This window comes from Salvelinus alpinus, chromosome 18 (genome assembly GCF_045679555.1).
Source record: "Salvelinus alpinus chromosome 18, SLU_Salpinus.1, whole genome shotgun sequence".
NCBI lineage: Eukaryota > Metazoa > Chordata > Actinopteri > Salmoniformes > Salmonidae > Salvelinus > Salvelinus alpinus.
In genome coordinates, this window is record NC_092103.1 from 35,252,776 (window position 1) to 35,274,777 (window position 22,002).

At 41.4% G+C, this 22,002-nt stretch overlaps 2 protein-coding genes across 3 annotated transcripts in view; both read left to right on the plus strand.

Moving 5' to 3' along the window:
- Positions 1-3,406: 3,406 nt before the first annotated feature.
- Positions 3,407-8,688, plus strand: LOC139544246 (U6 snRNA-associated Sm-like protein LSm1). The gene is made up of 4 exons (XM_071351158.1): positions 3,407-3,861; positions 4,328-4,396; positions 4,496-4,611; positions 8,177-8,688. Exons 1-4 carry the CDS (start codon positions 3,792-3,794, stop codon positions 8,363-8,365), a joined length of 444 nt encoding a protein of 147 aa, XP_071207259.1. The 5' UTR covers positions 3,407-3,791; the 3' UTR covers positions 8,366-8,688.
- Positions 8,689-13,269: 4,581 nt separating this feature from the next.
- LOC139544245 (carboxyl-terminal PDZ ligand of neuronal nitric oxide synthase protein) overlaps positions 13,270-22,002 on the plus strand; it is a 220,360-nt gene continuing 211,627 nt past the window's right edge. The window contains exons 1-2 of one of the 2 annotated variants that reach the window (XM_071351157.1): positions 13,270-14,548; positions 15,365-15,436. In XM_071351157.1, coding sequence (XP_071207258.1) covers positions 14,444-14,548; positions 15,365-15,436 — 177 coding nt within the window. In that variant the 5' untranslated portion in view covers positions 13,270-14,443. The remainder of the gene's footprint in view (positions 14,549-15,364; positions 15,437-22,002) is intronic. The other variant, XM_071351156.1, reaches the window with a different exon arrangement.

Sequence of the window (22,002 nt, forward strand, 5' to 3'; positions counted from 1 at the left end):
GGGTCTGTTGACACACTGGGATAGAGGGTCCGGCCACCATTATAAACTGATTGAAGGCAGATGGTGGTGAATGACTTCATAGGGGATGGACATAATACTATGTGGGTATAAATATAGGAAATGGACTGCTGGGAGGTGTGTGTTCCGCGGGGTGTGTTCCGCGGGGACATGCCAGTTGGCTGTACAGTTGTAATAAAGAGCATGTTTGAATTTACAAGTTCTGATAAGCGTTGTATTTGAAATGATTTTCCACGACACTTTCTGTCATAATTGGCTCAGTTTTCTGTCACTCATGGGACAGTCGGTCATCCCCAATTCTAAGGTTAGAGTTCGAAAATGTTTGCCCCTTGAGTTCTGCCATAGAGTTATATTAGAAGTACCCATCCAAGAAGGCTCAAGGTCATTGGCCACAGATAGAATGACATCAAATCACGTTATATTTACAGTAGCTTTGATTGGACTGATCATGTCAACATCTTACTTTCAAAGTCTTAGCTGGCAGTCATCATCAGTTATCAAGTCGACAATCTACTGGCAAATCCTTTTTAATCCTTGTCATTGAAGATAAATAATGAAGAGAAATTATAGATAAAACGTATCAGTGCTCATCGGCCATTGTACATAAAGATTACACAACAATGAGTCGTTTGGAAGGAATCAGTGGCTAACTGCAAGCGTTGCAAAGAAACCACTAATGTTAGCCTGCTATTCAATGGAGTGGCTGTGTTTTTTCAGAGTTCCAACCATAAATCCAGAGAATTGCAGACTTTCATGTCAAAGTTTGAGACAAAATTTGCCCACCAAGGACCGCTGCGCCACCTTCACAAGGTGAGTCCAAAAATGTATTGTATGCTGCTGCATAAATGATGTAATATGCAAGGGAGAAATGTATAATGTAGCTAAGAAAGTAATACTAAGTCTATGTTGTGTAGTAAGCTGTTAGTCACCAATGTGCCGCACCCTAATAATTTGGTCTATTTTCACAATCGCGGTATTGTAAACACATAACGTTAGTAGTTGTGGTAATGGCTTGCAGGTGCAAATTCAGCACACACAACATTCTATAATAGAATTGTGTAATTTGACGTGTCAAATTAAAAGCTTATTTAACGCGTCAAATAGTGTTATATGACGTGTATCTTTTTTGACACGTAAAGACCCAAACGGCGTTCAATGTGCCTAATAATTTGGTCTATTTTCACCTCTTAATTTCACCTACTGTTCTAACTTGGTGGTGCACAAATAGCCTATAACCTGTTTTAGAGAAATGTAATCATCGAATATTGTAAGAGCTTTCATTGTCTGTTTATATGCCCCATTTATTTATCCCACGGTTCTGACTGGTACAGGGAGTACGTTGTAAGAACGGCCCATGTTCTGAATTCTGTCATTGTACATTTCAAAAGTGCTGAACACATAGTTATATTGATTATGTCCATCGTCGCTTGCTCATTAATGTCTTAATCAAAATTACGGATTGCCTCTTATCTGCTTGTCGTCCCCTTATGCCATAATTTGTACATCTCAATTTTTAGTAGAAACCACATTTGTTTAAGCAAGTCAGCAGAACAGCTATGTTTTTTTAAAGGCAGTAAATAAGGCTGAATGAACTGTTTCGCTGCCAGACAAGGCTCAGCTGAGGTTTAGCAGTGGTAAGTTGTTGGGACTCTGCTGTTGGGATTCTGCTGTTGGGACAGCTTTATGTAGGCCCTAACAGTTTGTGGGCACCGTTTGTCACTGTTATAGTGCAATTAATGTATTGTTTAGTGTTGTGTTGTGGCTTTGCTGACATGCATCCCACATCTTTTGTGTGTTTGCCCCACCAAGATTTACATGCTAAAATCGCCACTGTGTAGGGGCATGGACTATACAAGGTATCGAAAGCATTCCACAGGCATGCTAGTCCAAGGCTTCCCACAGTTGTGTCAATTTGGCTGGATGTCCTTTGGGTGGTGGACCATTCTTGATACACACAGGAAACTGTTGAGTGTGAAAAACCCAGCAGTGTTGCAGTTCTTGACGCACTCAAACTGGTGCGATTGGCACCGACTACCATACCCCGTTCAAAGGCACTTAAATCTTTTGTCTTGCCCATTCACCCTCTGAATGTCACACATACACAATCCATGTCTCAATTGTTTCAAGGCTTAAAATCATTATTTAACCTGTCTCCTCCCCTTCACCTAAACTGATTGAAGTGGATTTAACAGGTGACATCAATATGTAATGGAAAGAGTAGGTGTTTCTAATGTTTTGTACACTCAGTGTATGCTCCAGCAGAGGAAAGCAGATCTTTGGGTTAAATGAGTCCATATGGTATAGTCTCTGAGGGAACTTAGGGAAGCATGTGTAGACCAATAGAAGCAGGAAGAAAGTTTAAGACAGTAATATATTTGTATTTTATAGAAAGTAGATAATGGCCAGAATTTCCATACATGGTCAAACTCTTAACATGTACACATTATCATACTCTCTCTTGTGGCGTCACTGTGGAATGAGATGATGAAACCAACCAAGTATGGTACTGGGTCGTCCCGAGTTACCACAGCCTCAAAGTCATAATTATGACTAAACCCCACCTATTTATACAATTTCTCTACTTAAAATCAGATTTTAAGCCTATCCCTAAACTTAACCATAACTTTAACCACACTGCTAACCTTATCCAGTGGCAGTTCTAGCTTGTATTGATCCCTGGGCGAACCCCCCCCCCCCCCTTCAGCCAACAACAACAACAAACACCATTCTGCACTAACTGTCATTTTTATTCAGACATTTGGAACAACACAAATAAATAATCATAACATTGAAAACTATATAAATATAAAAATATAATTACTGTACAAATATAGAGGTGGGCTATTTGATAGATTCCCCCGCTCAAGGTACCTTGGGCTTCCAGTGGGGAGACCTGAGGTCAACATACACTCGCCCCAGCCCCATCTCGTACCCATCTCGTACCTGCCTAGCTCACAAACTAGAATCAGGGCGCCCACTCCGACAAGGTTAATTGACCAACAGTCCCACACGGTGAAGTGATACCATTGACATGAAGTGGGGCGGCAGGTAGCCTAGTGGTTAGATCGTTGGACTAGCAACTGAAAGGTTGCAAAAACAAATCCCTGAGCTGACAAGATAAAAAATCTGTCGTTCTGTCCCTGAACAAGGCAGTTAACCCACTGTTTTTAGGCTGTCAATGAAAATAAGAATTTGTTCTTTAACTGACTTGCCTAGTTAAATAAAGGTAAAATAAAATGAGTGATAAAAAAACGATCGCGTAAATGACACCATTCTGAATATAAATCGTTTTTTTTGTGCAGCGCCCCTGTGCCATACCCGGCAAGATTCCGCCCTGTGCGCCTGCCTGTGTCGCCTATACCTAAATCCGCCACTGTTTATGTCTAACCCTAACCTTCAATTAAGGACAATTTTGACTTTGTGGCTATGGTAACTAGTGACAACATGGTGTTGTACGGGGATAAGACGTGGGTGGATTTTTGTTGTTGAAGATTATATAATTACTGGTGTCTATTTGGGTTTAATATTATAACCTACAAACAAATAAATCTATTCTGTAATACTACTCTAGAATTAAAACTTCAAGCGGCGTCAAATTTGGTTTGACCAATAGTAGCAGAGAACGGGGCTACACAACTGTCTCGTGCGTACGTTACATAACAGGAAGTGTTTCACTGTCGCCCGCAACCAAACTGCACGAGAGTCCCATGGCCTGAAAGGACAGTGACACAACAGCAAATAACCCCTCTAAATTCGCACCAAACATCGTGTACATGAGATTTACAAGTCGACCAAAAATGAACTACATGCCAGGAACAGCCAGCCTCATCGAGGATATCGATAGTAAGTCGATGGCGCTTGCATGGCCATTCCAAGGCATGCTAACACCGCTAGCCGGTGTTTTGTCGAGATGCACCTGTTTTTACCACTGGCTGTTGGTTGGTTCTGGTAGAGGGTTTTAGAAATAATATCCATTGATATATTTGTTAGATAACAGCTTGTAAAGCAGCGCCAACATGACATGCACACACATGCATTACCAGAGGACTTGATGTGTGCACCTGACACTCAGATGAGTGCACACCTGAACACTTATCAAATCAACTGTCAGTAGCCTGCATAGCTACCTCCCTAGGTCAGGGGCAACGGCTATAGGCCGCGATTGTAAGCAGAGCATGACCAGTAGGCTACTAATCTAACCATCAATAATCATGATCTCTTTTCATAAACCCCCAACAAAAATGCACAGTTAAAACCATAGTAAATGCATCAAATATGCAATGATTTTGCTGCCTGTTTGAATTGACAGAAAAACATCTCGTCCTGCTCCGAGATGGAAGAACGTTGATCGGCTTTCTCAGAAGCATTGATCAGTTTGGTATGTAAGTATTCGGACCATTGCATTGCAATACCATAGTATTGCATACAACATAGTCGGAAAGCAACCAAGCATTTTTGTGTGTTTGTGTGTGTGTAGCCAACCTGGTGCTGCAACAGACGGTGGAGAGGATCCACGTGGGCAAGAGGTATGGAGACATCCCTCGAGGAATCTTTATCGTCAGGGGAGAGAACGTAGTCCTCCTGGGGGAGATCGTAAGTCGGCAACAAACACACACAGACCCCCTTACACTCCAAGTATGTGTAGTTGTAATTCTTACTTACAATGACAACCTACCCCAGCCAAACCTGGGCGATGCTGGGCCAATTGTGCGCCGCCCTATGGGACTCGCAATCACGGGCAGTTGTGATACAGCCTGGATTCGAACCAGGGTGTCTGTAGTGATGCCTTTAGCACTGAGCCGCTCGGGAATGGGTGTATGAAAAGCGAATCAGCTAATTGGGAAGATTTGTTGCCACTCAAGACCGTTTATTCAAGCTGATTGGGCTGCACTACGAGTCGATAGTAAGCCGCCGACCAGTGCTCCAGTGTTGTGCCTGCTGACTTGAAGTGATTCCTACTGGGTGTCGAGTCGCTGGCGGTAGCTAAGTGGCCATTTTTTTTTATCTCATATGATTTTATTTCAAGTATGATAGCAGCCTACACAAGAAATAACTAATATTGATAACCATCTAGATGTCACCTTGATACATCCAGTACCAGTCAAAAGTTTTGAGAATAATACTGAAGACATCAAAACTATGAAATAACACATAACATCATGTAGTAACCAAAAAATCAGAATACATTTTATGTTTGCGTTTCTTCAAAGTAGCCATCCTTTGCCTTGATGACAGCTTTGCACACTCTTGGCATTTTCTCAACCAGCTTCATGAGGTAGTCACCTGGAATGCATTTTAATCAACAGGTGTGCCTTGTTAAAAGTTAATTTGTGGAATTTATTTCCTCAATGCGAGCAAATCCGTTGTGTTGTGACAAAGTAGGGGGGTATACAGAAAATAGCCCTATTTGGTAAAAGACCAAGGCCATATTATGGCAAGAACAGCTCAAATAAGCAAAGAGAAACAACAGTCCATCATTACTTTAAGACATGAAGGTCAGTCAACCTGGAAAATTTCAAGAACATTGAAAGTTTCTTCAAGTCGTAAAAACCATCAAACGCAATGATGAAACTGGCTCTCATGAGGACCGCCACAGGAAAGGAAGACCCAGAGTTACCTCTGCTGCAGAGGATACGTTCATTAGAGTTACCAGCCTCAGAAATTGCAGTCCAAATATATGCTTCAGAGTTCAAGTAACAGATGCATCTCAACATCAACTGTTCAGAGGAGACTGCGTGAATCAGGCCTTCATGGTCGAAATGCTGCAAAGAAACCACTACTGAAGGACACCAATAATAAGAAGAGACTTGCTTGGCCAAGAAACACGAGCAATGGACATTAGACTGGTTCAAAACTGTCCTTTGTTCTGATGAGTCCAAATTTGAGATTTTGATTCCAACTGCCGTGTCTTTGTGAGACAGAGTAGGTGAACGGATGATCTCCACATGTGTGGTTCCCACCGTGAAGCATGGAGGAGGTGTGGGGGTGCTTTGCTGGTGACACTGTGATTTATTTAGAATTCAAGGCACTCTCAACCAGCATGGCTACGACAGCATTCTGCAGCGATGCACCATCACATCTGGTTTGCGCATATGTTCTTCAAAAGGACAATGACCCAAAACACACATCCAGGCTGTGTAAGGGCTATTTGACCAAGAAGGAGAGTGATGGAGTGCTGCATCAGATGACCAGGCTTCCACAATCACCCGACCTCAACCCAATTGAGATGGTTTGGGATGAGTTGGACCGCGGAGTGAAGGAAAAGCAGCCAAACTGTGCTCAGCATATGTGGGAACTCCTTCAAGACTGTTGGAAAAGCATTCCAGGTGAAGCTGGCTTGAGAAAATGCCAAGAGTGTGCAAAGCTGTCATCAAGGCCAAGGGTGGCTACTTTGAAAAACCTAAAATATATTTTGATTGGTTTAACACTTTTGTGGTTACTACATGATTCCATATGTTATTTCATAGTTTTGATGTCTTCACTATTATTCTACAATGTAGAAAATAGTAAAAATAGAGAAACCCTTGAATGAGTAGGTGTGTCAACTTTTGACTGGTACTGTACATACAGTCTACTACTCAATGGGGAGGACATGAACGGCAACAACACCGGGACACAGTGCCCTTTGCTCCCACTTGACAAGTGCTACTGTCTGGCAACGCCGCGGGAAGTAGCTACCTATTAGCCAATATCAGGGTGGCAGTCACAGTAAGCACACGCATAGAACGCATGAAACAACAGTAGACCCATCAAGACTTTAATAAAAAATATATTTTAATAAAAAAAAATATATACTTTAATAAAAAATATACAACTATTGTCAGTTTTATAACTGAACATTTACAATTATTTGTGTAAAACTAACTGTGAAATACAACTCAGACCCTTCCTCTGGCTTCATAACAGAAGTGCGAACTCTTGCGGTAAGGTAGTTCAATGTACGGTAATTTCATGGTAAGAAACGGAAGAAAAATTAAACACAGCTCAGTCAAAACCATCGAACCTATAGCAAAGCGATCTAACATTCATTTTTATTTATTTGTATTATTATTATTTTTCCACACGCCCACTACTTTCCTTTCCACACGCCCACTACCACTACTTTCCTTTCCACACACCCACTACTTTCCACACTCCCACTGCTTTCCTTTCCACACTCCCACTTCCTTCCTTTCCAGACGCCCACTCGCCCATACTCCGGTCGCCATATTGGGATGCAACTACCAACTACTTCCCTTTCCACACGCCCACTCCTTTCCTTTCCACACGCCCACTCCTTTCCTTTCCACACGCCCACTCCTTTCCTTTCCACACGCCCACTCCTTTCCTTTCCACACGCCCACTCCTTTCCTTTCCACACGCCCACTCCTTTCCTTTCCACACGCCCACTCCTTTCCTTTCCACACGCCCACTCCTTTTCCTTTCCACACGCCCACTCCTTTTCCTTTCCACACGCCCACTCCTTTCCTTTCCACACGCCCACTCCTTTCCTTTCCACACGCCCACTCCTTTCCTTTCCACACGCCCACTCCTTTCCTTTCCACACGCCCACTCCTTTCCTTTCCACACGCCCACTCCTTTCCTTTCCACACGCCCACTCCTTTCCTTTCCACACGCCCACTCCTTTCCTTTCCACACGCCCACTCCTTTCCTTTCCACACGCCCACTCCTTTCCTTTCCACACGCCCACTCCTTTCCTTTCCACACGCCCACTCCTTTCCTTTCCACACGCCCACTCCTTTTCCTTTCCACACGCCCACTCCTTTTCCTTTCCACACGCCCACTCCTTTTCCTTTCCACACGCCCACTCCTTTTCCTTTCCACACGCCCACTCCTTTTCCTTTCCACACGCCCACTCTTTTCCTTTCCACACGCCCACTCTTTTCCTTTCCACACGCCCACTCCTTTCCTTTCCACACGCCCACTCCTTTCCTTTCCACACGCCCACTCCTTTCTTTTCCACACGCCCACTCCTTTCTTTTCCACACGCCCACTCCTTTCCTTTCCACACGCCCACTCCTTTCCTTTCCACACGCCCACTGCTTTCCTTTCCACACGCCCACTCGCCTATTCTTCGGTTGCCATATTGGGATGCAGCTACCCCCTTCTCCTACACACACGAACACAGATGTCTGAATGTGTGTCTGTTCCTGTGAAGGACCTGGAGAAGGAGAGTGACACCAGTCTGCAGCAGGTGTGTATTGAGGACATCCTGGAGGAGCAGCGACTGCAGCAGCAGAGCAGGCAGGAGGCAGAGAAGACCAAACACCTGGCCCTGAAGGAGAGAGGCCTGGTCATGCCCAGACCAGACATCATGGACGAATATGGAGTACAGCACCAATACTGACTGGTACACACACACACGGTCAATAGGTAATGATCCAAGTTCACTGTCTTTACTTTACCTTTGAGAGTGAATCCCCAATGTACTGGGCACTTTATGACGAAGCACCTTATTTCACATTCAGAGTTTTATATTATGTTTCCCTAAGAGTATCATGGCACTGACATAAATGTACAGAGTTTTTGTTTGAACCATTCTTTTAAACTATTTTGTGAGGTGTAATGACAACTACATTTTGATTTGTACAGAAGTGAATAGAGGATTTATCAAAGTTGTACATCACTGGAAAGGCCTTTGTTTGTATTAAACACTTTTATTTTTTAGAACATGGTGTGTCGTGTGTTATAGCTGGTTGTGTTTTTAGTTTAGCTGTAGTTTTATGTTTGAGTAGCTAGGTCTATCGGAGATACCAGTCCAAGATGTGCCGAAACCTCACTGGTGTACCTGCTGCTGAGCTTACTTTTGGAGCAGATCTATATCTGACCAGTAGAGGGCGTGCCTGCACTACTTTAGCCATGCCTCTTTCTGCATATGTCTGTTGTTTTTTAATTATTTATTTTGATTTAACCTTTATTTAACTAGGCAAGTCAGTTAAGAACAAATTCTTATTTACAATGACGGCCTAACCCAAACCCTAATGACGCTGGGCCAATTGTGCGACGCCCTATGGGATTCCCAATCACAGCCGGTTGTGATACAGCCTGGAATCGAACCAGGTTTTGTAGTGACGCCTTCGACCGCTGCGTCACTCGGGAGCCCCCGGTGCTCGTGTCGCTAAAAAAATTTGCAGCTAAAATGCCAAATATCATTTCATTAGGCTCATTACACATGTATATGACACCTGAGTAAACTTGTGATTGATTACGATTAATTTCGAGCCTGATCTGATAAAAAGCTTAAAAAAAAGACTTGATTCTAAATGCTATCCAATGAGTTATTGGTAGCTTATTATAATTGTAACACATATTTCAAATTAATATGCTAAATTAATATTTGCTGTGTGTGTGTAAAAAAAGCAGGCCATATTCACTCCATACATCCCATCGTCATTCACCCTGGGAACAGCTTCAGCTCTTATTTTTTCTGATTCTTCTGTATCTTGAATGCTAACATCATAGTTGGTACTGTTCACACTGTGTGCTACATTGTTACTAAGCTATTTTACCCTCACTGTAGTGTACACGCTTAGAAAAAAGGTTCCTTATAGAACCAAAAAGGGTATCGTTTGCTTCATATATGGAACCCCTAAAAGTTCTAAATAGAACCCTTTTATAGGGTTCTTTGATCCGAACCCTAGAGGTTTTTCTTCACTGAACCAAAATGGTTCCATATAGAGGCCTGCATGGTGCAATTTATGAATTGTCTACTATTAAATAGTCATATTTTGAGTGAAGAATATAATTTAATCAACATATAGACAAGTATATCAGCAATGTTTTTTAGAATTGATTGTCATTATATGCAAACATAGTTTGGAAATATGCACAGATTTTTACCTTGTCAGCTCGTGGGATTCGATCTTGCAACCTTTCAGTTAATAGTCCAATGCTCTAACCACTAGGCTACCTGCCACCCAATGATGGTCCTCATCAACTTCTTTACCAATGCAATACACCTTGTCCATTAGTGTCTTTTGCTCTTCTCAACCCTCCCCCCACATTTCCAGAGCAAGCATAAATTAGGACACTACTTAGGACACTACTTTGTGCATGACACAATTAATTTCCCCAAGAATTGTTTACAGACGGATTATTTCACTTATAGTTTACTGTATCACAATTCCAATGGCCCAGAAGTTTACATACACTTAGTTGATTGTGCCTTTAAACAGCTTGGAAAATTCCAGAAAAATCAGGAGTTGTGAAAAACTGAGTTTAAATGTATTTGGCTAAGGTATATGTAAACTTTTGACTTCAACTGTATATACATGCAGCTTCTCTTCTGTCATTAGCCTATATGTTGCCCTTGAAGACTAAAATAAAGCCTTGCTCACTGGAATGTCATAAATTGATGGAATGAATGCTTCAATCTAGTTGACGTTGTTAAAGTCATCTTTGCTTCTTTCACAGAGCAAAGATGTTTAGGGACTGGGGAGAATGCAATAACTAAAAAACGGGAAAGATTTTCTGTGTAAAATTTCCAAACTACATGAGTTTGACCGGTTTTAAGGAAATAGAAAGCTGTGAAAATGACTCGACATGTTTCTGATAAGATTTAATGTCTGCTTGGATGGATACTTGATGTGGTGGAAATACTTTCAGCTTTCATGATGCTGATAAAGATATGGACCGTCTGTAAAGGTGCTAACTGCACATTTTCATTCTCTCAAGATGTTGATAGAAATATTTCTCAACACCTGTTCCCAAGTCAAAATGTAGGCTACATTTTGGTGTAGGCCTATAATTTTAATGCAAAAAATGCTTAATTATGCAGGAGTAAAAATGAAGTCTGTGTGAGGTTATAGACCTACTGTCAGTGTCCAGATGTCAGTTTCCATTTAACCCATCTGAACAGAAAAGGATACAGTTCCCTTGACGTGCCATAGGCCTATTTGAAGTCCCCGTCTTGTGACTGCCAAATTCGTATAGCGCGCCTCAACATCATCACACAAAACATAGCTGGCACTGCAATCATTCTCTTTTACCATTCACCAACTCTCCATTTCGCAGCTTTTCTCTTATTGAATTTAAACTCTGACTCTCTGCCCATTCCCAAAAGCTTTTGGCGATAGGTGTGTAGGCTATTTGGTGCGTAGCTAGAGTTAGACCCTAAAGCTTAAGTTTACACAATAATGCCAGAAAGCCTAAAAATAATGAAAGAAAAAGCTCAATGTAGCCTATAGTTAGGGGATAAATTGCACAAGAATTATACATTTGGATTTTTTCATATAGGCTATTTTCTCTTTATTCAGCTGCCTGCCACACATCGGCCCTTCATCCACACAATATTTAATGACCCTAAACCCGCCCGCCACGCGGATATAACTGCGGGGACTGCGGCTTATGAGTCAACCTGCAAATCATCCCTACTTGGAAGTTGGTTCAACCACCGTCCTCTTGTGTCATCAAGCAGGAATGGATTGGCAGTTGTTTTTTTTTTTTAAATCGGAATTGCAGTCAAATTTTGAATTGACCAAAATGTTCTATATATAGAGTGTATGCTTTTATTAAACACATTATTTCCTGTTTCTTCTAGCTAGCATTTAGTTTGCAACAGCACGGGTGTGTAAGAACCTTGGTCTTTACCACTCAGACCTGTGCAACACTTGCAAAATATGAAATATGAATTAGATCTTCCCCTTGCCAAAGAGAGCTGAGTGTGTGTGTGTGTATATATACATACATGCATGCATGCATCAGAAAATATTCAGACCCATGGACTTTTTCCACATTTTGATAGGTTACAGCCTTATTCTAAAATTAGTTTTCCCTCATCATTCTACACACAATACCTCATAATGACAAAACAAAAGCAAGTTTTTAGAAATATGACATTTACATAAACATTCAGACCCTGTACACTGTACTTTGTTGAAGCACCTTTAGCAGCAATCGCAGCCTCGAATCTTCTTGGGTAAGATGCTACAAGCTTGGCACACCTGTATTTGGGGAGTTTCTATCATTCTTCTCTGCAGATCCTCTCAAGCTCAGTCAGGTTGGATGGGGAACGTTGATGCACAGCTATTTTCAGGTCTCTCCAGAGATGTTCGAGCGGGTTAAAGTCCGGGCTCTGGTTGGGCCACTCAAGGTCATTGAGACTTGTCCCAAAGCCACTCCTGCGTTGTCTTGGCTGTGTGCTTATGGTTGTTGTCCTGTTGGAAGGTGAACCTTTGACCCAGTCTGAGGTCCTGAGCGCTCCGGAGCAGGTTTTTATCAAGGATCTCTCTGTACTTTGCTCCATTCATCTTTGCCTCGATCCTGACTAGTCTCCCAGTCCCTACTGCTGAAAAACATCCCCACAGCATGATGCTGCCACCACCGTGCTTCACCGTAGGAATAGTGCCAGGTTTCCCCCAGACGTGACGCTTGGAATTCAGGCCAAAGAGTTGGATCGTTTCATCAGACCAGAGAATGGTTTGAGAGTCTTTAGGTGCTTTTTGACAAACTCCAAGCGGGCTGTCATGTGCCTTTTACTCAGGAGTGGTTTCCGTCTGGCCACTCTACCGTAAAGGCCTGATTGGTGGAGAGCTGCAGAAATGGTTGTCCTTCTGGAAGATTCTCCCATCTCCACAGAGGAACTCTCGAGCTCTGTCAGTTTGACCACCGCATTCTTGATCACCTCCCTGTCCAAGGCCCTTCTTCCTCGATTTCGCAGTTTGGCCGGGCTGCCAGCTCTAGGAAGAGTATTGGTGGTTCCAAACTTTTTCCATTTAAGAATGATGGAGGCCACTGTGTTCTTCGGGACCTTCAATGCTGCAGAAATTATTTGGTACCCTTCCCCGGATCTGTTCCTCCGACACAATCCTGTCTCGGATCGCTACAGACAATTCCTTCGATCTCATGGCTTGGTTTTTTGCGCTGGCCTGCCCTGTCAACTGTGGGACCTTATATAAACAGGTGGGTGAATTTCCAAATCATGTCTTATCAATTGAATTTACCACAGGTGGACTCCAATTCAGTTGTAGAGACATCTCAAAGATGATCAATGGAAACAGGAAGCACCTGAGCTCAATTTTGTCTCATAGCAAATGGTCTGAATACTTATGTAAATAAGGTATTCTGTTTTTTTTTATAAATGTGCAAAAATTTCTAAAAAGCTGTTTTCACTTTGGCATTATGGGGTATTGTGTTTAGAATGCTGCAGATTTTTTATTTATTTAATCGATTTAAGAATAAGTCTGTACCGTAATAAAATGTGGGAAAAGTAAAGGGGTCTGAATACTATCTGAAGGTTTTCCTAAAAGTATATATTTTTTTAGAGTAGCTTACTAATGTTGCTGTCCCCACTACAACAACAGAAGGTACATGTAATTTTGCTTTTGAAACATTTAATTGAAATACTGTCGAATTCCATTCATTTCTATGGAGGACTACTACTACTGGGGAGTGCCAATATGGCCCCTTAAATGGCAATATATAGCATAGCAATCAGGTTTTATATACATCATTGGATAGAACCCTCAAGGTTATTTGCCTTCACTGGGTAGGTAGTCCTATCTATCTATCTATCTATCTATCCTATCAATCCTATCCTATCTATCTATCCTTCCTTTTTTAGTAAATGGTTATTGAATCTCGTCCAAAGAACCAAAAAGTTATGTATAGATCCCCAAATAACCTTTTTTTCTAAGCGCATAAGCTTTACAGTTGCTACATTGTAGCCAGTGGTGTAGTGGTATGGGTCATCAACATTTGGCTTCAATAGGCTATTCACCATGCTGAGTTTTTACAATCTTAAACCAATCAAGTAAAAACACATGTTACACTGTGATATGATTTTAAAGAAACGGCCTTGACAGGACAAAGGGTGGGACATGTACTATTATTTATGGTTGAGCGTTTATTTGTCGACGCTTCCCAAAAACACTGGGTTACGTCATGTATTGGAACTTTGCTCCAATCAGGACTCGCTCTGAACTAAAGTCTATGGCTTTGAAACGGGAGGGCTCAGCGTCAATGCTACCAACGATGACCGAGATTCAAAAACACCGGCAAAGCGACATCCACCAGCAAGCGGCCAACGGCCACCTGCAACAGACCCATACTAGGGCTACCTGAGAGAAGTTACTATTGTGGTTTAGTATTGGACAGTCTATGGGATGATTAGGTTTGCTAAACAGAGAACACTGTATTGACAAAAGGAGTGTCAGCAGCAAGACTAGGCGCTCTTGGAATAAAAGAAAAAGAGGCGCCCAAATCTGTCCCTTCCGTGGACGGGTCCCCTCGCGCTTTGAGCGCCACTCTCGCGGAGCTATCGCAACAATGGACTCAGGTCTCCACGGGGAGCTCACTTTGTGTGCCATATCTCAATGGGTCAGGGGTGTATATGCCTCGTAACGTGTGTTCTTTCCCATGTTAACATCGTTCTCTGGTAGTGTTTCCTTCACTCGCGTTTGGTAGGTCCAGAGTGATAGGACTGAAGATGCCAGGACGGAACAGGTACAATCTGGTGGACGATGTCGCGGATTCGCGGGTCCCCCTCCATAACGAAGAGGCGTACCAACACGGGATACATTTTCAAGCTAAGGTGAAATGTATATATACATTTTCTAGAATAAACAAGGCACTTTGATGTTTTCCCTGTATTCATTGTCTTTCCCATTGAGCGTCTTGAAACAGTTCTGCCGCCGCGTTATATGTTGGTGTCCAACTTCAAAGGTCTCATTTGGGGTAGGACTAGCCGAAAATTTTATTTGACATGGTTGCGTTATAAAACTCAGGACAGGTGCACGTTTGTGGTAACAACGTGACTTATTTCCAGTGACTTTAGATAATTTGTCATATTTCCCCCACCCCCATATGTTGCAAATGTGCTTTCTAGGAGTAAGTTTTCCAAACCTGCAAACATTCACATTTCCCTCCATCTCTGTAGCCTACTTTCACCAGAGTACTCAATATTGACTGTTCTTACTCAAACTATTGTTAATGAATTAGTCAAAAGGAGGCAAAACAGAAAACACAGAACATTATATACATTTCAGTTTGTAAAACACATAACAAATCCTAATGTTTGAAGATTTGAGATGCATCCTACAAGATGCTTATAATAAAACACTATAAGTGTACATAGCAGTATAATAACAGTAACTAGTTATATAACTAGTTATATAGTCTTAAACAATATTAGAAGGCTACATATAATTACTTATTGGTTGCAATCAGCTACTAGGCTATGCATAACCACTTACACAGGATAATTGCAAGGAGAGGTGTCATGCATTTTATAGTGTTATCAAAACATACTGTTGTGTCTATAACTGTATGTTGAGTGTATTGTCCTATCTAGAACTGGGTTTTGTATATCTGTCTTATCTATAACATATGTCTTGTGTGTGTTGTTCAGTATGTTGGCAGTCTGGATGTTCCCAGGCCCAACAGTCGTATGGAGATCGTAGCAGCCATGAGGAGGATCAGGGTAAGACACACATCATCAACACTTTGATCTGCTTCTCTGCTGTTGTTATTCTGAGAGCATGCACCCACTGCACAGATCGCATAAAAACCAACTTGTGTGACATGTGAACCTACAGTAATACTGTACATCCTCTCCAACAGCAGAACTGACATGCATTTATTCTCTCTCACTCACTCACTCACTCACTCACTCACTCACACACACACACACACACACACACACACACACACACACACACACACACACACACACACACACACACTTATATAGATGCTGGAGTGGTGGTTGACATGCGTAATGAAGAAGTCTATCCTTTTCTCTCGGCCTGTGTTTCTGTTTGTAGGCATTTTTCTATACAGCTGTTTGTTCCTTTAAAAATCAAATCAAATTTCATTGGTCACATACACGTGTTTAGCAGATGTTATTGTGGGTGTAGCGAAATGCTTGTGTTTCTAGCTCCGACAGTACAGTAATATATAATAAGTAATAACTAACAATTTCACAACATATACCCAATACACACAAATCTAAGTACAGGAATGATGAATTAAGAATATATAAATACAGTGCCAAGAAAAAGTATGTGAACCCTTTGGAAATATCTGGATATCTGCATAAATTGGTCATCAAATTTGATCTGATCTTCATCACAACAATAGACAAACATAGTGTGCTTAAACTAATAACACACACATTATTGTATTTTTCTTGTTTATATCGAATACATAATTTAAACATTCACAGTGTAGGTTGGGAAATGTATGTGAACCCCTATGCTAATGACTTCTCCAAAAGCTAATTGGAGCTAACCTGGAGTCCAATCAATAAGACGAGATTGGAGATGTTGGTTAGTGCTGCCTTGCTCTACAATAAACACTCACGAAATTTGAGTTTGCTATTCACAAGAAGCATTGCCAGATGTGAATCAAGCCTCGAACAAAGAGATCTCAGAAGACTTAAGATTAAGAATTGTTGCCTTGCATAAACCTGGAAAGGGTTACAAAAGTATCTCTAAAAGCCTTGGTAAGACAAATTGTCTATAAATGGAGAAAGTTCAGCACTGTTGCTACTCATCTCCTTTGTTTTGTTGACATTGAGTGAGAGGTTATTTTCCTGGCAGCACACTCCCAGAGCCCTCACCTCCTCCCTGTAGGCTGTCTCGTCATCGTTGGTAATCAAGCCTACTACTGTTGTGTCATCTGCAAACTTGATGATTGAGTTGGAGGTGTGCTTGGCCACGCAGTCATGGGTGAACAGGGAGTACAGGAGGGGGCTGAGCATGCACCCTTGTGGGGCCCCAGTGTTGAGGATCAGTGAAGAGGAGGTGTTGTTTCCTACCTTCACCACCTGGGGGTGGCCCGTCAGGAAGTCCAGGACCCATTTCCATGAGATCTGTGCTCCGTACCTGTTATACACTAACTACAGCAGAGTAATACAGTGGCTATTACAACACACAGTGATTACAACACACAATGCAAACACTGTGTGTCTGTGGTGTTCACAATGGCCTTTCAAAATGTAGCTGTTTATGGAACAACTAAGCTCACCCTCTCATATGGGAATACTGTGACAGGCCAGGGATATGTGTATTCTGCCGAAATGCGAAGGGAGAGAGTGTAAGGCGAGAGAGATGTCATGCATACACACTACTGGAGGGTATCGTGAGTGTGAGATAGGAAGGTGTGTGTGGCGTTAACATTGCCGTGGATAGTGGCATGATTATTATTGTGCTCTGCTGAATCATTGCTGCCGTCATCGTTTAGCCTTACCCTTTCATTTGCCCAAGTTTTCTTTCCCAACAGGAAGACTTGTGTGAAGGTCTTAGAACGACACAGGTAAAATGCATGTAAAAAGTAACTGAGAGAGTGACTGAGTAACCGTGAGTCAGCCGGTAGGCTGAGACATGACAAGGCTCTTACTAAAGCCTGACTTAACACCATGTATGGAGCAGACCCAGTGGAAATAACAGACAGATTAGTGAGCAGCTCTGACTGAGCAAAAGACAGAAGAAACAGTCTGTCAACATCTGTTATTGTAGGTTTTATTGTATTGTGTTTACAGTGAGCTTTCTTCAGCCGCATTAAGAAGTAGAGTCGTTGTTGCGCCCTCTTGACAAGAGTGGTGGTGATGACAAGTCCTCTGTGATGTGGACGCCAAGTAACTTAAAACTTGTGACTCTCTACTACAGTCCCATTGATGTGGATCGAGGCATGTTCCCTCCTCTACTTCCTGAAGTCAACAATCAACTCCTTTGTTTTGCTGACGTTGAGGGAGAGGTTGTCTTTTCTTGGAGGTAGGGCTGTGACATCTTGGAATTTGAGGTTATGGTAATTGGCCAGGCCAATGTACATGGTTACTGGCACATATCAGACTCAAAAGAAACACGTACATTTTTTCTGCAACTTCACTATTACCATTACACTTCGTTATTATCAGTAGCATTTTATAATTATTATTCAAGTTATTCAAGTTATTATTACCTCTAAATATTAATTTAGTATACAAATAAAAAAAATTCAGATTGGAGTGGATTGTCAAATTTTTGTATTGACACAACTTAAAGCATAGGCCAGGGTTCCCCAACTGGCGGCCCGCGGGCCGAATTTGGCCAGTGGGTGATTTTATTTGGGCCCCCAAGTTTTCTAATAATTGTTGGACATAAGACTGTAAGAACACCTGCAAATTTTTATTTTGGAAACTGTTCCAAATTATTCCCACACATAATAGAGAGATACTATACAGTGCCTTCAGAAAGTATTCACACCTGTTGACTTTTTCCAAATTTTGTTGTGTTACACCCTGAATTTAAAATCGATTCAATTGAGATTTGTTTTGTCACTGGCCTATACACAATACCCCATAATGTCAAAGTAAAATTATGTTTTTCAAAATGTTTACAAATTAGTAAAAAAAGAAAAGCGGTTCAATAAGTATTCAACCCCTTTGTTATGGCAAGCCTAAATAAGTTCAGTAGTAAAAATGTGCTTAAGTCACATAATAAGTTGCAAGGACTCACTCTGTGTGCCATTATAGTGTTTTAACATGATTTTTGAATGACTACCTCATCTCTGTACCCCACACATACAATTATCTGTAAGGTCCCTCAGTCGAGCAGTGAATTTCACACACAGATTCAGCCACAAAGACCAGCGTGGTTTTCCAATGCCCCGGAAAAAGGGTAGACGGGTAAAAATATAAAAAAGACATTGACTATCCCATTGAGCATGGTGAAGTTATTAATTACACTTTGGATGGTGTATCAGTACACCGAGTCATTACAAAAATACAGGCGTACTTCCTAACTCAGTTGCCGGAGAGGAAGGAAACCGCTCAGGGATCGCACCATTAGTTCAATGGTGACTTTAAAACAGTTCAAGTTTAATGGTGGTGATAGGAGAAAACGGAGGATGGATCAACAACATTGTAGTTACAATTTCAGAATGAAAAGGAAGCATGTACAGAATAAAAGTAGTCCAAAACATACATCCTGTTTGCAACTAGGGACTAAAGTAATAATACAAAAAAAAAATGTCATGTCACATGCACAAAAACAGTGAAATGCCTTTCTTGCCAACTCAAAGCCCAACAACTCAATAATCAATAACAATGTATTACTAGAAAAAAAGAGAAATATGAAATGCAAATTAAGTAAGCAAGCATACTATATACAGCAAATATTAAAAAAGTCAGTTCCAATACCATATTTACATGTGCAGGAATACTGGAGTGGTGGAGGTAGACATGTATAGGTGTAAGGTGACTAAGCAACAGGATATAAGAAACAGAGTAGCAGCATCTTGCATGTGAGTGGGTTGTGTGTTTGTGTTTGTGTGTGTTGGAGTGATAGAGTGTGTGAGTGTGTAGGGCCCTGTGAGTGTGCATAGAGACAGTGCAAATACTGAAATCAAAGGTAAATAAAGATTCAAGGTGAACTCGGTCCGTGTAGCTATTTATCCATTTGGGGATAGAAGCTGTTCAAAGCAATTCACTTTTTGTCCTGAATACAAAGTCTTATGTTTGGGGCTAATCCAATACAACACATAACTGAGTACCACTCTTCATATTTTCAAGCATGCATCATGTTATGGGTATGCTTGTAATTGTTAAGGACTGGGTCGTTTTTCAGGATAAAAAAAATAAACTGAATGGAGCTAAGCACATGCAAAGTCCTAGAGGAAAACCTGGTTAAGTCTACTTTCCACCAGACACTGGGATATGAATTCACCTTTCAGCAGGACAATAACCTAAAACTCAAAGCCAAATCTACACTGGAGTTGCTTAGCAAGTAGACTGTGAATGTTCCTGAGTGGCCAAGTTACAGTTTTTTGATTTAAATCTACTTGAAAATATATGGCAAGACCTGAAATTTGTTGTCTAGCAATGATCAACAACCAATTTCACAGAGCTTGAAGAATTTAAAAAATAATAATGGGCAAATGTTGCACGATCCAGATGTGGAAAGCGCTTAGAAATTTACCCAGAAAGACTCAAAGCTGTAATCGCTGCCAAAGGTGCTTCTACGAAGTATTGACTCAGGGATGTGAATACTTATGTAAATTAGATATTTATGTATTTAATTTTCAATACATTTTCCAAAATGTCTAAACATGTTTTCACTTTGTCATTATGGGTTATTGTGTGTAGATGGTTGAGAAAAAAATCGATATAATCCATTTTGAATTCAGGCTGTAACACAACTCAGGCACTGTATATGTGATCGTTTACACATGTAACAAGGTTTAAAATTATGTTTTTGTCAAATGTTATACCTGTTTGGGCTTCTTGCGGTCAATTTGCAGTCTACAAATTATTTGTAATCATGTTCCGGCCCCCTCACCATTCGCTCAAGATAAAAATCGGCCCGCGGCTGAATCTAGTTGGTAATCCCTGGCATAGGCTATCAGACTCAAAAGAAACTACAATTTATCTACAATTTCACTATTGCATTCCACTTCGTTATTGTTTTTTCCTTTTCTTTCCCTTTTCATTAGTTTTTCGTAGGTGTCCATTTTGTTTAAATGTATGATACTGTTGTCTTGGGCTTATAAGGGCCTAGTTAAATTAAGGTTAAATAAACATAAAAAACTAAAATAAGACCCTATGTAAAAAGGGGAGGTCACAATTCTGTTTGTACACTTGTTAACATGGATATGCTTCTTAATAAAACGTATTTGAAACAAGCCATTACACTTCCTTATTATTAAGGCTATTACTTATAAATATGAATCTACAAATTAAGAAATGCCAGGCAGGAGAGGATCCAACACATTTTCGTATTGACACAACATTAGCGCATGACGGTGCCAAAATAAAGATAGGCCTACCTTGTCCTTGTCTGTTGGCTTTCCTGAAAAAAAAGAAAATAAATATGGATCCTAATATGACGCCAAATTTTCCCGAAATATTCTCATAATGTCACAAATCCTGCTGCTGGGACTGTTCTTCAAATAGAGTACGCCGTAATGAGATAAATAATGTAGCCTAAGCTTCTGAAAACAGGCCTTTTACAAGATTACATCATGACAGGAGCGTTTGATTCTTATTAAAGAGATGGAGTCCAGATAGACTACTTTAGGAAACTTCCTGAATGGACATATAGGCCTATAGAGAGAATCAGCCTACTCACACCCCTGTAAAAGCACCTGTAACGGATGTGAAATGGCTAGCTAGTTAGCGGGTATGCGTTACTAGCATTTCAATCAGTTACGTCACTTGCTCTGAGACTTAAGTAGGGTTTCCCCTTGCTCTGCAAGGGCCGTGGCCTTTGTGGAGCGATGGGTAGCGATGCTTCGTGGGCGACCGTTGTTGATGTGTGCAGAGGGTCCCTGGTTCGCGCCCGTGTCGGGGCGAGGGGACGGTTTAAAGTTATACTGTTACATTGATGCTGTTGACCCGGATCACTGGTTGCTGCGGAAAAGGAGGAGGTTGAAAGGGGGGTGAGTGTAACGGATGTGAAATGGCTAGCTAGTTAGCGGGTACGCGCTACTAGCATTTCAATCAGTTACGTCACTTGCTCTGAGACTTAAGTAGGTTTTCCCCTTGCTCTGCAAGGGCCGCGGCTTTTGTGGAGCGATGGGTAACGACGCTTCGTGGGTGACTGTTGTCGATGTGTGCAGAAGGTCCCTGGTTCGCGCCCGTGTCGGGGCGAGGGGACGGTTTAAAGTTATACTGTTACACACCCGTCAATCAAAGTCACCAGCGTATGTCAGACACATGCAAATATTTCTAATTTCCTTATTACCCAACAAAAAACCTAGGCCTACCGTAGGCTTTCCGAAAGTCAGCTATAAAATAATGAATTGACAAGGAAAGTATGAAGGGGAGAGAGACAGCTATGCGATAGTATGAAATGAATAATTATCATAAAAATAGAAACAAATACACGCAGCATGTCCATAGTCTATTTATCGCCGTTGATTCATCTATAAATTAAGAACAGATTTCGTATCAAACTACAACATGCCAGGTTGGAGAGGATTGGTGCATTGTCCATTTGACACAACATTGGCTCGTTATAGGCCTCAGAGACAGAACAGCCTTGTCGACTGCTGTTGAATAATTTATGA

Excerpts from the sequence above, each read along its gene's own strand:
- LOC139544246 (XM_071351158.1), top strand. The coding sequence starts at position 3,792 with ATGAGATTTACAAGTCGACCAAAAATGAACTACATGCCAGGAACAGCC. Across the intron at positions 3,862-4,327 it reads CCTCATCGAGGATATCGATA|AAAAACATCTCGTCCTGCTC; the intron begins GTAAGTCGATGG and ends TTGAATTGACAG. Across the intron at positions 4,397-4,495 it reads CAGAAGCATTGATCAGTTTG|CCAACCTGGTGCTGCAACAG; the intron begins GTATGTAAGTAT and ends GTGTGTGTGTAG.